The 17,153-nt window shown below is 43.1% G+C and overlaps 1 protein-coding gene across 1 annotated transcript in view; it reads left to right on the top strand.

The window, feature by feature from the left end:
- The window catches only part of LOC144681152 (dynein axonemal heavy chain 8-like), a 1,929,890-nt gene that overhangs the window by 465,303 nt on the left and 1,447,434 nt on the right, over positions 1 to 17,153 (top strand). Inside the window, exon 18 of the mRNA XM_078542879.1 lies at positions 12,729 to 12,809. Within this exon, the coding sequence (XP_078399005.1) occupies positions 12,729 to 12,809 (81 nt within the window). The remainder of the gene's footprint in view (positions 1 to 12,728; positions 12,810 to 17,153) is intronic.

Genomic DNA, 17,153 nt, shown 5'->3' with positions numbered 1-17,153 from the left:
TTCCCCACAGTGTGTATATATTCTAGATTGCACTTCTCTAAGGTGTCATCGCCCTCACTAGTATTAGTGCTGAAAACCTGAGTACATTTACGCATGTGCATTCCAAACCCATCTTAGACTGCTTTGCATTTGCCACGTCTCTGATCCCTCCTATTTCTAAAGTATTCTTTATCCTCGTGCTATATGTTTCTCTCAATGCTTTGCAGCTTTCTTTCTCCTCTCTTATGCTTAATTCCAGTGCACAACCCGTGCCAAATTCGTTTAAACTCTTCCTCACAACTCAGTAAACCTCCCTGCAAGGCAATTGTTCCTACCGCTGTTGTGATACAATCCATCCACCTTGACCATTTTCTTGCTGCTCCAGAACTCAGGCATCTGCAATCGTCTCTCTTTTACCATTTCTCTAGCCTTATGCTAACCTGTTTAAACCTCTTATTCCTCTACTTGCTAACATTTCACACTGGGAGTAATACAGTGGTTACTACCTTTGAGGTCCTAATTTTTAACTTCCTACCCAGTTCTTGCAACTGACTGCAGGACCTTAACATTTTTCTTTCTATGCTATAGGCTTTCTCATGGACCACAACATCAACACAGAAGGAGGCCATTCAGCCCGTTGAGTCTATGTCCACCCTTGCAATCCATTCAATCCTATTCTCCCGCTCTATCCCCATAGCCCTGCTAGTATTTCCTTCAAGTGCCCATCCATTTTCCTTTGGAAATCATCTCCACTTCCACCACCCTCAGAGGCCATGAATCTTTGGTCACCATTCACTGCAGAAAATGTTCTTCTTCATATCCTCACTGCATCTCTTGCCCAAAACCTTAAATCTGTGTTCCCTAGTCCTTGCACCTTCAGATAATGGGAACAACTTTTCTTTGTCTAACTCATCCTCACAATTTTATACTTCTCAATCAAATCTCCCCTCAGCCTCCTCTGTTCCAAGGAAAACATACTAGTCTATCCAATCTTTCCTCATAGCTGCAATTTTCCGCTCCTGGCAGCATCTTTGCAAACCTTCTCTGTGCCCTCTGTCATGCAATTTACATCCTGTCTGGAAGGAGGTGACCAGAACTGCACAGTACTCAAGTTATGGCCTAACTAATGATTTATACAGTTACAACATGATTTCCCTGCTATTATATTCTATACCATAGCTGATAAAGGAAAGGATTCTATATAACTTCTTAATCAGCTATCGACCTAAGCTGCTACCTTCAAGAATCTGTGGACATTCACTCCGAGGTCCCTCACTTTCTCTACACCTCTCAGTATTCTCCCATTAACTGTGTGACCCTCTGCCTTGTTTGAGCTCCCCAAATGCATCACCTCACACTTCTCCGGATTAAAATACATTTGCCACTTTTCTGCCCACCTGACCAGTCCATTGATATCTTCCTGCAGTGTACAGCTATCCTCCTCACTATCAACCCCGTGGCCAATTGTTGTATCATTTGCAAACTTCTTGATCGTGCCACTACATTTACGTCCAAATCATTAATATATACCTCAAAAAGTGCTGAGCACTGTGGAACCCCACTGGAAACAACTTTCCAGTCACAAAAACATCCATCAACAATTACCTTTGAAGAAGAGTCATATGGACTTGAAACACTAACTTTTTTTTTCTCTCCACATATGCTGTTAGACCTGCTGAGTTTTTCCAGCATTTTCTGTTTTTGTTTCAGATTTCCAGCATCCACAGTATTTTGCTTTTAACAATTACCTTTTGTTTCCAGCCTGAGCCAATTTTATATCCTGCTTGCTACATTCCTCTGGATCCCATGGGTTTCTTTTTTTAACCAGTCTGCCATATGGGGCCTTGTCAAAAGTCTTGCTGAAATCCGTGTAGACCACAAAAGCTACCCTCAATAATCCTTGTTACTCCCTCAAAAAATTAAATCATGTTAGTCAGACATGATCATCCCTTAACAAATCCATGCAGACTGTTCTTGATTAATCTGTGCCTAAGTAACAGTTTATCCTGTCTCTCAGGATTGATTCCAATAATTTGGCCACTACTGAGGTTAAACTGACAGGCCTGTAGTTATTCGGCCTATCCCTCGCTCCCTTTTTAAAGAAAGGTACAACATTAGCAGTCCTTCAATTTTCTGGCACCACTCCTATATCCAGTGAGGATTGGAAAATGATGGTCAGACCTCTGTTATTTCCTCCCTGGCTTCTTTTAACAGTCCGGGGTACATCTTATCCAGTCCTGGTGATTTATCTACTTTCAAGGATACTTCCTCTCTCCCTATGTTTATCACATCCAATACATCACACTCCTCCTCCTTAATGACAATATCTGCACAGTCCCCCTCTTTTGTGAATACAGACACAAAATATTCATATAGAACCATACCAACACCCTCTACCTCTACACATCAGCTACCTTTTTTGGTCTTATGGGCCCTATTCTTTCCATTTACCATGACTTGCTGTATTCTGTCCTTGAGCGAATATTTTTTATCCAAGCTGACATTGACACTCCTATTTCATGAGCATCAATTTTGTCAACCAGCCTTTTATATGGTGCTTTGTCAGAGGCTTTCTTAAAACCCAAAGAGACAATGTACACAGCATTCCCTTCCAAAGAATAGTCAAATTGGACTCTAAACATTAACTCTGCTTCTCTCTCCACAAATGCTGGGTCTGGAACTCGTCTGAAAGGGTAGCAGAGGCAGAAACCCTCAACTCATTCAAAAGATATCTGGATATGCACCTCAAATGCCTTAACCTGCAGGGCTATGGACCAAAGGCTAGCAAGTGGGATTGGGCTGTGTGGCTTGTTTTCGGTTGGAGCAGACAATGGGCCAAATGGCCTCTTTTTTTTGCCGTAAACTTGCTACGATTCTTTTTAGGCTGGAGGATGGTAGTCAGTGACATACATATAAATTTGAAGCTTGGATACAGAGTAGATTTCAAAATTTTCCAGCACTTTGTTTTTATTTCAGATCTCCAGCATCTGCTATATTTTGCTTTTATCCACAGCCACTCCTTCATTAATCTTCTCTGTTACTTCATTTAAAAAATTCGATTAATCAAGCACGATCTGCCTTTTACAAATCCTTTTACTCTGGCTATCCTTAATTAAATCAAACCTCTCCAATTGCTTGTTGATTTTTTTTCACTGATGATTATTTCTAAAACCTTATCCAGCACTGATGTTAAAGCCTTGCATGGCATACAAGGCTATGGGCCTCGTGCTTGAAAATGGGATTAGAATAGTTAGGTACTTGTTTGATTGGCACAGACTCGATGGGCCGAAAGGCCTTTTTCTGTGCTGTAGACCTCTATGACTCTATGACTCTAAACTGACCAACCTACAATTACTAGGATTGCCCTTACATCTTTTTTAATAAGGGTGTTACATTTGCCACTATCCAATCCTCTGGCACCTATCCCAAATCTAGGGAAGATTGGAATACTATGGCTAGCCCTTCTGCAATCTTCACTCCCACTTCCTTCAGCAACCTTAAATACAAACCACCCATACATGCAACGCACCTGAGTAGCTCACCTCCTGAATCCCCGAAGCCTGTCCACCATCTATAAGGCACAAGTCAGGAGTGTAATGGAATGCTCCCCACTTGCCTGGATGAGTGCAGTTCCTACAATGCTGAAGAAGCTGGACACCTTCCAGGACAAAGCAGTCCGCTTGATTGGCACCACATCCACAAACATTCACTCCCTCCACCACCGACACACAGTAGCAGCAGTGTGTACCATCTACAAGATGCACTGCAGGCAATCACCAAGGCTCCTTAGGCAGCACCTTCCAAACCCACGACCACTACCACCTAGAAGGACAAAGGCAGCAGACAGATGGGAACACCACTACCTGAAAGTTCCTTTCCAAGTCACTCACCACCCTGACTTGGAAATATATCATTGTTGCTGGGTCAAAGTCCTGGATCTCCCTACAGCACTGTAGATGTACCTATACCACATGGACGGCAGCGGTTCAAGAAAGCAGTTCTCCATCACCTTCTCAAGGGTAACAAGGGATGGGCAATAAATGCTGGCCTAGCAAGTGAAGCCCACATCGCATGAATGAATAAAAAAAACTCCAAGCATTTCCAGTACATTCTACCTCTCAGTTTTCACCCCATCTATTACCTCTACCATCTCAACTTCTACCAATGTTTTGTCAGCATGCCTTTTTAGTAAACATTGATATAAAGTACTCATTAAGTATTCTAGCCTTTCCCTGCACCTCTAAGCATAGATCACTCTCTCCATCCATAATAGAAGCCAGTGCCTCTTGTTACTGTTATGACCAGGTGACAAAGAGTGCAAGGACCCCCCTTTTTCTCACCTTGGTTGATCATAACAGGTTTTTTTTTAATTCATAGGGATGAATGTGCCAGTTCATTGTATATACTTAACTATTTACATGTTGATTGCAAAGAACTCAGTCCAACACACTTTTTTGCATTTAAATGAGTAAGGGCTTAGTTTTTATTGTGCTCAAATACTCACCCAGGTAAAGATATTAAAATATTAAAGAAAAGGTAAACACACGTCCAGACAGTCACAAATCTCACACATACATGCAAAAATACAAGTTACAAAGTAGAGGGGCTTAACTTTTGGTCAAACTAAGATTCAATGATAGAAGATGAAGATATAAATATTTCACTCATTGTGAGTCCTTCACTGTTATTTGTGGCTGAGGTAGTTCTTAAAACTGGAGTCCTTGCTTTCTTTTCTCCAGGAAACGCTGCCTTGGAATTTGAAGTCCTCTTTAGAATTTCTCTGTCTGCTGTCCACAATATGATATAAGCAGACAGGATTCACTTTAGTTGAGAGAGAGAGGCAAGCAGATTTTTTGCTGTCTTCAGATGTTCGTTCTTCAGACTGCCCAAAAGCCAGCAGGGTTTTTGTAATAGAAGACTTCAAAAAAATCAAGTAGTTTCAGTCATGTGAAGACTGGCCATTGATATCCAATGGAGAACAATCAATAGTTTATTCATGTTAACATACCTCCCATAGTCAAATCCACCAATATACAATAGAGGCAGATAGGGGTGCTTAGCACTTTCCTTGTGCATAATCAGCTTTGTTAGTTCTCCTTTGTCACCTGGTAGACCTGAAGTCAGAATGTCTAAGGCCTTATTGACCTTGCTGTTTTGGTTAAGTCCTGACAAAGACAGGTGTGACATGCCACAAGGATGTGGTCTAGGTATGTTCATTGTAATCCGTCTTTTAGAAACTTCTAGGAGCTTGGATAACTTGCAGTCTCAAACATCAGGTGATCTGTGATAGCCATTTTAAGTCAGTGTCTTTATTTTAACAGTTGAAATTGCCTTTTTTAAAAGTTTCATATGTGAGTCCAGCAGGTGAAATTGAAATTTAATATTTGATATCAACATACCTTCTTAACACTACCTGCTTTGTTTTTTAGATACTTGTAAAAGATCTTTGGGTTCCCTTTTATGTTGATTGCCATTGTATTCTTATATTCTCTCTTTACTTCCCCTCTTGGTTTATTGTATTTGGCCTGGTTCTCACTTGAAGAATCCACCTGACATGCATGACGTGCCCTGTATATCTAGGTCTCGGTTATCAATAAAAGTATGAGTCCCACTATCAATCCACGGCAACACCACTTTGTCCAGACTGAAAAACAGTCATTCAGCACTATCGTCTTTTTGCTAACACTTAGCCAAAATCATATCTATGCTGCCAGTGTCTCTTTTATTCCATGGGATTTAACTTCGCTCATAAGCCTGTTATGTGGTACTTTATCAAATTAATTTTGCAAGTCCATATACACTGCAATAATTGCATGACCTTCATCAACCTTCTATTTTTCCTCATAAAAAAAACTCAATCCAGTTAATCAAACATGATTTGCTTTTAACAAATTGGTGCTGCTTTCCTTAATTAATCCACAATTATCTAATTGATTATTAATTTATTCCAAGTTATCTTTCTAAACATTTGCCCACCACCAGGTTAAACAGATTGGCCTGTAGTTGCGCTGTTTGAACAAGGGTGTAACATTTGAAATTATCCAGTCCTCTGGCCCCAGCCCCATATATAAGGTGGATAGGAAGATTATGACCAGTACCTCAACAATTTCCACTCTTACTTCCATCAGCATTCTCAGATACATCCTATCCAATCGTGTGATATGTCAACGTTAAGTATGACCAGCATTTACCATGTCTTCTCTTGATCAATTTTTAGCTCACCCACAATCTTGCTTCCGTGTGACTTTAATAGCATCTTCCTTGGTAAAGACAGATGTAAAGTATTTATTTAGTACCTCAGTCATGTTCTCCATCTCCATGTGTAGTGGTCCCTAATTGGCTCCACCCCATCTCTTCCAACCATTTTACTATTTATATCCTTCAGATGACAATTTGATTTACTTTAGTGTTAGTTGCCAGCATTTTCTTATTCTGTCTCTGCCCATCTTTTCACTTTCCCTCTGAACTTTCTATATTCAGACTGGTTTTCACTTGTATTACCACCCTGACATCTGTCATACATACTCTTTTTCTGCTTCATCTTACTCTTTTTCTCTTTCATTATCAAGGGAGCTCTGGTTTTAGATGCCTTAACTTTCTCCCTTGTATGAATGTAACTCAACTGTACCCAAACCATCTCCTCTTTAAAAGCACTCCATTTTTCGATTGCCTGCAAATCCTTGATTCCAATTTATCAAGGCCAGATTCATTCACAATTGAAATTAACCCTCATCCAATTAAGTATTTTTATTCGAGACTGCTCCTTTTCCTCTTTCTTAGTTAATCTAAACCTTAGGATACTATGATCACTGTTCCCTAAATGTTCTCCTCCTATCACTTGGTCCACAAGACCCACTATCAGGCTAGTTATTGCAAGCAGGCAAGGCAATGTACATTTGGTCAATGGCAAAACAAAAACAGAATTAGCTGGAAAAACTCAGCAGGTCTGGCAGCATCGGTGGAGAAGAAATCAGTTGACGTTTCGAGTCCTCACGACCCTTCGGCAGAACAGAAGTATAGTTAGGAGAGAGGTGAAATATAAGCTGGTCTAAGGTGGGGGGCGGGGGGAGAGAGAAGTTGAGGGCGGGGTGGTTGTGGGGATAAGCAAGCAGTGATAGGAGAAGATAATCAAAAGATGTCACAGACAAAAGGATCAAAGAGGTGTTGAAGGTGGTGATATTATCTAAAAAAAAGTGCTACTTAAGAATGGAAGGCAGGATACTCAAGGTACAGCTCTAGTGGGGGTGGGGTGGAAAGACTAACAAAGTTTTAGTTTTAGAATTTAAAAATAATGGAAATAGGTGGGAAAAGAAGAATCTATATAAATTATTGAAAAAAAAGGGGGAGGGGGAAGAAACGGGGTGGGGATGGGGGGAGGGGGAGTTTAAGATCTAAAGTTGTCGAATTCAATATTCAGCCCGGAAGGCTGTAAAGTGCCTAGTCGAAAGATGAGGTGCTGTTCCTCCAGTTTGCGTTGGGCTTCACTGGAACAATGCAGCAAGCCAAGGACAGACATGTGGGCAAGAGAACAGGGTGGAGTGTTAAAATGGCAAGCGACAGGGAGGTTTGGGTCTTTCTTGCGGACAGGCCGCAGGTGTTCTGCAAAGTGGTCGCCCAGTTTGTGTTTGGTCTCTCCAATGTAGAGGAGACCACATTGGGAGCAACGAATGCAGTAGACTCAGTTAGGGGAAATGCAAGTGAAATGCTGCTTCACTTGAAAGGAGTGTTTGGGCCCTTGGACGGTGAGGAGAGAGGAAGTGAAGGGGCAGGTGTTGCATCTTCTGCGTGGGCATGGGGAGGTGCCATAGGTGGGGGTTGAGGAGTAGGGGGTGATGGAGGAATGGACCAGGGTGTCCCGGAGGGAACGATCCCTACGGAATGCCGCCAGGTGGGGTGAAGGGAAGATGTGTTTGGTGGTGGCATCATGCTGGAGTTGGCGGAAATGGTGGAGGATGATCCTTTGAATGCGGAGGCTGGTGGGGTGATAAGTGAGGACAAGGGGGACCCTATCATGTTTCTGGGAAGGAGGAGAAGGTGTGAGGGCGGATGCGCGGGATATGGGCCGGACACAGTTGAGGGCCCTGTCAACGACCGTGGGTGGAAAACCTCGGTTAAGGAAGAAGGAGGACATGTCAGAGGAGCTGTTTTTGAAGGTAGCGTCATCAGAACAGATGCGACGGAGGCGAAGGAACTGAGAGAATGGGATGGAGTCCTTACAGGAAGCGGGGTGTGAGGAGCTGTAGTCGAGGTAGCTGTGGGAGTCGGTAGGCTTGTAATGGATATTGGTGGACAGTCTATCATCAGAAATTGAGACAGAGAGGTCAAGGAAGGGAAGGGAAGTGTCAGAGATGGACCATGTGAAAATGATGGAGGGGTGGAGATTGGAAGCAAAATTAATAAATTTTTCCAGGTCCCGACGAGAGCATGAAGCAGCACCGAAGTAATCATCGATGTACCGGAGAAAGAGTTGTGGGAGGGGGCCGGAGTAGGACTGGAACAAGGAATGTTCCACATACCCCATAAAGAGACAGGCGTAGCTGGGGCCCATGCGGGTACCCATAGCCACACCTTTTATTTGGAGGAAGTGAGAGGAGTTAAAGGAGAAATTGTTCAGTGTGAGAACAAGTTCAGCCAGACGGAGGAGAGTAGTGGTGGATGGGGATTGTTGGGGCCTCTGTTCAAGGAAGAAGCTAAGGGCCCTCAGACCATCCTGGTGGGGGGTGGAGGTGTAGAGGGATTGGACATCCATGGTGAAGAGGAAGCGGTTGGGGCCAGGGAACTGGAAATTGTTGATGTGACGTAAGGTGTCAGAGGAATCACGGATGTAGGTGGGAAGGGACTGGACAAGGGGAGAGAGAAGGGAGTCAAGATAACGAGAAATGAGTTCCGTGGGGCAGGAACAGGCTGACACGATCGGTCTGCCAGGACAGTTCTGTTTGTGGATTTTGAGTAGGAGGTAGAAGCGGGCCGTCCGAGGTTGGGCGACTATCAAGTTGGAAGCTGTGGGAGGAAGATCTCCAGAGGAGATGAGGTCAGTGACAGTCCTGGAAACAATGGCTTGATGTTCCGTGGTGGGGTCATGGTCCAGGGAGAGGTAGGAGGAAGTGTCTGCGAGTTGACGCTCAGCCTCCGCGAGGTAGAGGTCAGTGCGCCAGACAACAACAGTACCACCCTTGTCAGCGGGTTTGATGACAATGTTGGGGTTGGACCTGAGAGAACGGAGTGCAGCAAGTTCAGAGAGAGACAGATTAGAATGGGTGAGAGGAGCAGAGAAATTGAGACGGCTAATGTCACGCCGACAGTTCTCAATGAAAAGATCAAGAGAAGGTAAGAATCCAGAGGGAGGGGTGCGTCAACTCACAGACACTTCACAGATGCCAGTCATCAGCCACTTCAATTCACTCCGCGTGATATTAAGAAACGGCTGAAGGCGTTGGATACTGCAAAGGCTATGGGCCCTGACAATATTCTGGCAATAGCATTGAAGACACGTGCTCCAGAACTTGCTGCGCCCCTAGCCAACCTGTTACAGTACAGCAACTACACTGGCATCTACCTGCCTATGTGGAAAATTGCCCAGGCATGTCTTGTACACAGAACGCAAGACAAATTAAACCTGGCCAATAACCATCCCATCAGTCTAAGTTTGGCATCAAGAAGCCCTAGCAAAACTAGAGTCAATGGGAATCGGGTCAGGGAAAACTCTCTGCTGGTTGGAGCCATACCTAGCACAAAGGAAAGTGGTTGTGGGAAGTCAGTCATCTCAGCTCCAGGACAACACTGCAGGAGTTCCTCAGGGTAGTGTCCTTGGCCCAACCACCTTCAGCTGCTTCATCAATGACCTTATCATCATAAGGTCAGAAGTGGGGATGTTCGCTGATGATTGCACAATGGTCAGCACCATTCGTGACTCCAGAGATACGGAAGCGGTCCGTGTCCAAATGCAGCAAGACCTGGACAATATCCAGGCTTGGGCTGACAAGTGGCAAGTAACATTCAGGCCACGCAAGTGCCAGGCAATGACCATCTCCAACAAGAGACAATTTAACCATCACCCCTTGATGTTCAATGGCATTACCATTACAGAATCCCCCATAATCAACATCCTGGGGGTTACCATTGACTAGAAACTGAACTGGACTAGCCAGATAAATACTGTGGCTATAAGAGCAGGTCAGAGGACTAGGAATCCTGTGACGAGGAACTTACCTCCCTAATCCCCAAAGCCTGTCCACCATCTACAGGGCACAAGTCAGGAGTGTGATGGAATACTCCCCAGTTGCCTGGATGAGTGCAGCTCTCACAACACTCAAGATGTTTAACACCGTTCAGGACAAAGCAGCCTGCTTGATTGGCACCGCGTTCGCAAACATTCACTCTCTCCACCACCATCACACAGTAGCAGCAGTGTGTACCATCTACAAAATGCACTGCAGGAATTCACCAAGGCTCCTTAGGCAGCACCTTCCAAACCCATGAAGGAGAATGACAGCAGACAGATGGGAACATCATCACATGGAAGTTCCCATCCAAGTCATTCACCACCCTGACTTGGAAATATATCGCCGTTCCTTCACTGTCGCTGGGTCATAATCCTGGAACTTCCTCCCTAACTGCACTGTGGTGTACCACATAGACTGCAGCTGTTCAAGAAGGCAGCTCACCACCATCTTCTTTAGGGCAACTAGGGATGGGCAATAAATGCTGATCCAGCCAGTGAAGCCCACATCCCATGAATGAATAAAAAAAAAAACAGGTGTTATAGCTGCATAACAGCCTCATTGGTGAATCAAGTTGAACTTGGAGAAATGTTACCTGCAGACCTTCTGTGGAAATGGCCCCATCCTCAGTGCCCTCATCCTCCCTCTTTTGGCAATTTCTCTGGCTCTATGGTGTTTTATTTGTTTCTCTCAATCCTGTAATCCATGGCCAGAATATAGCCGTCGGCATGCAGGGGCGGGCCCAACACGCCAGCGAGCAAAATGACACGTGATGATGTCCGGTGTGCGTCTCTGCTTCATCGCGCGTCATTTAGATATTTTGTTCGGCCCACCAAACTGTCAAATGCCTATCAAGGCCATTAAGAAACCAGTTAAAGTTGTTAGCAACGCTCCCCGTCCAACCTTCAGGTTGGCGGGCTGGTGAAGAGCCCAAGTGGTCTTCACGTTTTTCAGGAAACCTCATCCACATGCGGGATAAGGTTTTCTGTGTGTTTTATAATTAATTAAATTTTGCACAATTCACAAACATGTCCCAGCTCATGTGACACTGTCACATGATGGGACAAGTTTAAATAATTTTTTCCCTTCTTTATTAAGAAGTCGTACTATCAACTTAATCTCCCTGAGGCAGCCCCGTGCCTCGGAGATTGCTGTACTCTTTCGCACGCATGCACGAAAGAACGCAGGCCCTGACTCTCCCTCCTCCCCCTGCCTGCACAGGTAGTGCTGAGCGCTACCGGCCGCGCGTTACGCTGTGCTGGCCTCAATTGGCCCGCCCATGTAAAATGGCGGTGCGCGGCCGATCGCAGGTGGCGATCAGCTCTATGCCTGCTCCTGCCCAGCCTGCCCGAAATAGGTAAGATGCAGCCCCATATTTGAGTCAAAGTACCAAAAGCATCAGAACCTCTCCCTGTGCTGACAAAATGAAGTTTTAAGTGTTAGAACACAGTAAATAAATGTACCTAGCAGCCAAATAATGGGTAGAAATAGTAAACCAAAAGCTAACCTAGAAGTACTGCTTATTCTCTATAAATAGCATGAGAGAGGGATCCCTTTATGCTGTTTAGTGTGATGTAGGGCTGAGTGAAGTCTGTATGTGTTGAATGGGGCATTCTTGCAATTGAAAATGGAAAATGGATCCTCCAAAGGAATTAAACCCCTAATCTGCATATATTAATTCCCAGTTAGAATGCTGTTGATGTGCGCTGATGAGGCAGCTACTATGTCCTTAACCCATGTGGTGGGTTGTAGATTATCAGTTGGGGCATAATAGGCTGCTTAGAACCTGAAAAATGGACAGTATAAGGCCCAATTTCTAGGCCCCTGCCTCCAAATTTATCCTTGTTCTTTGCTGTGTCTTAATTTCTTCAATGAATAGATTATCTTAAATATGAATTACTATCTTGCAGAGAAATTGGCAAAATCTTCCATTCACAACAACTTTAGTGGCCAAGTGTTAGTTTCTGCATTATTTTGCATTGAATTCAAGTTAGAGTTCTTTACTGGAAACAGAACTGTTTTTACATTTCATTGGTACGATGACATAGTGGTTGTGCTACTGTACGAGGAACGGAGTAGTCTGGAGACTTGAGCTCAAATCCCACCATGCAGCTGGGATTTTAAACTCAGTTTATTACATAAATTTAGAATAAATAGCTAGAATTAGTAATGGTGACCATGAAACCACCAGACTGTCATAAAAATTCACTGGTTCATTGTTTTCCTTAGAGGAGGAAATATGCTGTCCTGGCCTGGTCTGGTGTACATGTACTCCAGAACCACAGCAGTGTAGTTAACTCTCAACTACCCCCTGAAATGGCACATCAAGCCTTTTATTTAAAAAAAGCAACTGCTATTACAAACAATAATCTACACAGTGGTCCAGGAAGATGGCTCACCATCACCTTCTTAAGGAAAATTAGGGACAAGTAGTAAATGCTGGCCTCACCATTGATGCTCATGTCTCATATGTCTCATGAATGAATAAAAAATATTTCAACCTTTCTTCTTTTGTATTCCTAAAATCAGTCTGTTCTTCATGCATTCAAGAGTGTGTGCCAAGGAATTCCTTCTGAGTTCGTGGCATTGATGACACCTAAAATTAAAAAGGTGAGTACTAAATTATGCAGGTAAAAGAATAATTATTTAGAAGGTAAATAAGCAATATAAAGGTAGCCAAACAAACCTACAAAAGTTTTACCTTATATTTATGGTTAATTAATTTCATATTGTACAAAACAGAGCAATGACAGATGAATTGGCAGTCATATCACCTATGTTTTTATAAGCAAAATATAAGGGGGTAATTTTAACTTTTATCACAGTATAAAAAATGGGTAACTGGGGGGTCAACAGCCTGTTTTACCCATTCAATTATTTACTTTTTCATTAACATCTAATTTATCCCCAATGAATTGTTGGTATGTTAAGTTAAAGTAATATTTATTAAGTTTCACCATTCAATGTACATCCATTGTTTGACTAGACTTATGCCAGTGTTTAGAAGGTTACATTACAAGGATGGATTGCATATGCTTAACTTGTATGCCTTTGAGTTTAGACAGCTGAATGATGATTTAATTAACATACAGATATACGAATTAGGAGCAGGAGTAGGCCACACGGTCCCTCAAGCCTGCTCTGCCATTCAATAAAATCATAGCTGATCTGATTTTAACCTCATATTCCTGATTACCCCCAATAATCTTTCACCCCAATTGAGACTAGGGAAAAGCTTCAGAGTGTCACGTGATTAATTCCCAGTTTTAAGCATCTTAGTTACCCAAGAAATTGAACGAGCTGTGCCTCTACCTGAGAAGTGTGGATGTACAGGTGATTCATTTGTGCTTTGTACAATGTTCAAACAACTTTTTGTATAGATGAAATGTTTCAACTGCATAAATTACAGAGGACTAGGTGTCACTGTTATAAGTCACGTAAATGCACAACCATATTAGGCGATAGCTCTTTTCCCAAAGAATTGTCAACCTGTGAAATAGATTTCTGGCTGATGTGGTGAATACTGATTCTCTGAATTATTTCAAGTGAGAGCTAGGCTTGTTTCTAGCTGGGTCACAGAGCACCTCATTCAAGATCTTGTAATGTCATCAGGGCCAGAATAGTCTCTGGACTTGTTTTGATCACCTAAGCAGATGTGAAATCAATATTTCAGATTTTTCCTTCTCATTGGCCTAATTTTTATCTGATTTTTTGCCTCTCCGAGAAGATTATATGGTTCTGGGTTGGGTGAGCAGAGTATATAGTGAGATGCATCGAAAGTATTTTCATTATATATCATATATAAACTTTAGAAATAAAGCCTGTATAGGTAGGTGGACAGATATGCTGCAAAATTTTGCCTTACCTTACAGTGATTATTAGTTTCAAACAGACAAATGACAGATGAACTGGCAGCAATGTCACTTTTGTTTCCATAATCAGAATCTAGGGTATTGCTGAAAAAAGAAACACGCCTAAGCTTTTAGTCTTGCACTCATCAGGACACTCGCAAGAATACCAATATAAAGGGGAAACAACAATTTATACCGTATGTGAAAAGAGTGCTGATTGGTTGGCAAGTGGTGTTGCCATGAAGATTGCAACACTGATGGTGACTGACAGTTAACTGTCAGGCATTGTTTGAAATTTAAACCAGGCAGCTTGACCCTGATTGGTCAAGGCATTGCCCTGAGGAATGAGTCAGTGAATAGCTGTCACTTATTTTGTTGAGCTGAATCAGGCACAATGTATGTACATGTTATTTCTGTCTGCAAAGAACAGGGTCCTGTGTGTTAATATGTGTAGCTTCCAGTACATGTAAATGTGCCACCTTGTGAGCCTGACTGACAATCTTAAATTGGTAAAAACAAAAAACTGTGGATGCTGGAAATCCAAAACAAAAACAGAATTACCTGGAAAAACTCAGCAGGTCTGGCAGCATCGGCGGAGAAGAAAAGAGTTGACGTTTCGAGTCCTCATGTCCCTTCAACAGAACTGAGTAATATTAGGAGAGGGGTGAAATATAAGCTGGTTTAAGGTGGGGGAGGGGTGGGGGAGAGAAGTGTGGCGGGGGGCGGGGTGGTGGGCTGTGGTTGTAGGGTCAAGCAAGCAGTGATAGGAGCAGATAATGAAAAGATGTCAGAGACAAAAGAACAAAGAGGTGTTGAAGGTGGTGATATTATCTAAACGAATGTGCTAATTAAGAATGGATGGCAGGACACTCAAGGTACAGCTCTAGTGGGGGTGGGGTGGAAAAACTAACAGGGCATAAAAGGTATAGATTTAAAAATAATGGAAATAGGTGGGAAAAGAAAAATCTATATAAATTATTGGAAAAAATAAAAGGAAGGGGGAAGAAACGGAAAGGGGGTGGGGATGGAGGAGGGAGTTCAAGATCTAAAGTTGTTGAATTCAATATTCAGTCCGGAAGGCGGTAAAGTGTCTAGTCGGAAGATGAGGTGCTGTTCCTCCAGTTTGCGTTGGGCTTCACTGGAATCTTAAATTGGTTGTCAGCGTAATTCTTAGCATACTGAGGATTATTTAGCAAATGTCCAATTGTGGAATCACATCTAATGGTCCTGAATCTAAGGGAAGAATTTTTGGGTTGGCGAGTGGGGGTGGGGCCCTCTTACCGACGTGTAAAATGACGCGCAGTGACGTCGGGTGGGCGTCCTGACGTCACCACGCGTCATTCTGATCCTCAGTTCAGTGGGCGCACAGCCGAGTCGGCTGCATTCCTGCTGAAATGTCAAAGGTATATTAAGGCACTTCCATGCTTATGGGGATTTTTGTGCTCTTTCGCGTGCATGCCCCGACTCAGGGAATCCCCCCCCCCGTTCGCACAGGGAGCACTCAGCGCTTGCAGGTGCGCGTCATGCTGGGCGGGCCTTAATTGGCCCACCCACGTAAAATGGCGGCGCGGACCCAATTGGGGGCGCTGATCAGGTTCGCGCCTGCTGTCGCCCGCCCCCCCACAATCCCCCCATCAGGGGGAAAATTCTCCCCTAAGAGATTCTGAATAAGGATCTAGGAGATCATCAACCCATTTTACACCTTCATCGATTTTCTTTTCTATTAACATCTCATTGTATGACACAGGCAGGATGGACTCATAGGCCTTTTTGTGTTGTATATTCATAATGCAACTTTTCAAGACTGGCATCATATTATGCAAAGTTATCAAAACATAGAGAGTAAAGGTGATAAATGGAATCGGGGTACAGATCATCCATGGTCTATTTGAATGTAACGTAGGTTCAAGATGCTGAATCGCCTGTTCGTTTCTGTACCCTTTTATAATCTGCATTGTTGCCATTGCCACCACAGCTGGACAACCAGTGAGCAAGAGTTCTCCATCAGGTTGCTGATGACAAGGAGGACAATGGACTAACCACTTCACCAGCAAATTCCTTTCATGCACCATTTAAAATGAAAAAAGGAACAAAGATTTTTTAAAAATTTGTTCATGGGTTATGAAGTTGGCTGACAAGGCCAGCATTTATTGTCTATCCTTAATCTCCCTTGAGAGGTGGTGCTTAGGCACTGGCCCATTGCAGTCCGTGTGGTGTAGTTGTATCCACAGTGCTGTTGGTAAAAGAGTATCAGGTTTTTGAACCAGTGATATAGTTCTAAGCCAGGATGGTGTGTGGTTTGGAGGGGATTGCAGGGGGTGCTGTTCCCATATGTCTGCTGCCTTTATCCTTCTAGGTGGTAGAGGTCACAGATTTGGACGGTGCTGTTGATGGAGATTTGGAGAGTTGCTGTAGTGAATCTTGCAGATGGTACACACTGCTGTCTTTGTGAGCCGGTGACGAAGGGAGAGAATGTGTAAGATGGTGAGGTGCCGATAAGCGAGCTGTTTAGCTGGGAGGAGATGAGTTTCTTGAGTATTGTTAGAGCTGCAGTCATCCAGGCAAGTGGGGAGAATTCAATCATGTGTATTTACATCTATTTTCACATCTCAAAAACATCTTAAAATTTCTTCACATCCATTCATACTACACATGCAAGTGAAGTTATATGGGCACACACATTAGCCACACTGTACATGGCAAGATTACCGAAACAACAAGATGAAGCATCAGTTAATATGTTAATTAACATGTTGGTCATTACTTGAATTTATAACCTTTTGACTCTGGCAGAGAAATACTGTTGCAAGTTATGACTTTTAAGTTAACCTATTGCATGTGTTTCATAGAATTATAAGTTAACCTATTACATGTGTTTCATAGAATTACAGCCATTGGAGGTCTGGCTCAAAAAGGGCAGGGCTGTGTACTAAATATTCCTGGATACAAGGTGTTCAGAAAAGATAGGAAAGGAAAGAAAGGAGGAGGTAAAAGCAAAATATTGTGGATGCTGGAAATCTGAATTAAAAACAGAAAATGCTGGAAAAACTCAGCAGGCCTGACAGCATCTGTGGCGAGAGAAACAGAATTAAGGTTTTGAGCC

This window comes from Cetorhinus maximus, chromosome 5, assembly GCF_964194155.1.
Source record: "Cetorhinus maximus chromosome 5, sCetMax3.hap1.1, whole genome shotgun sequence".
Classification (NCBI taxonomy): Eukaryota; Metazoa; Chordata; class Chondrichthyes; order Lamniformes; family Cetorhinidae; genus Cetorhinus; species Cetorhinus maximus.
Note: the sequence above shows the minus strand (reverse complement) of the source record. Positions and strands in the feature narration are given on the sequence as shown.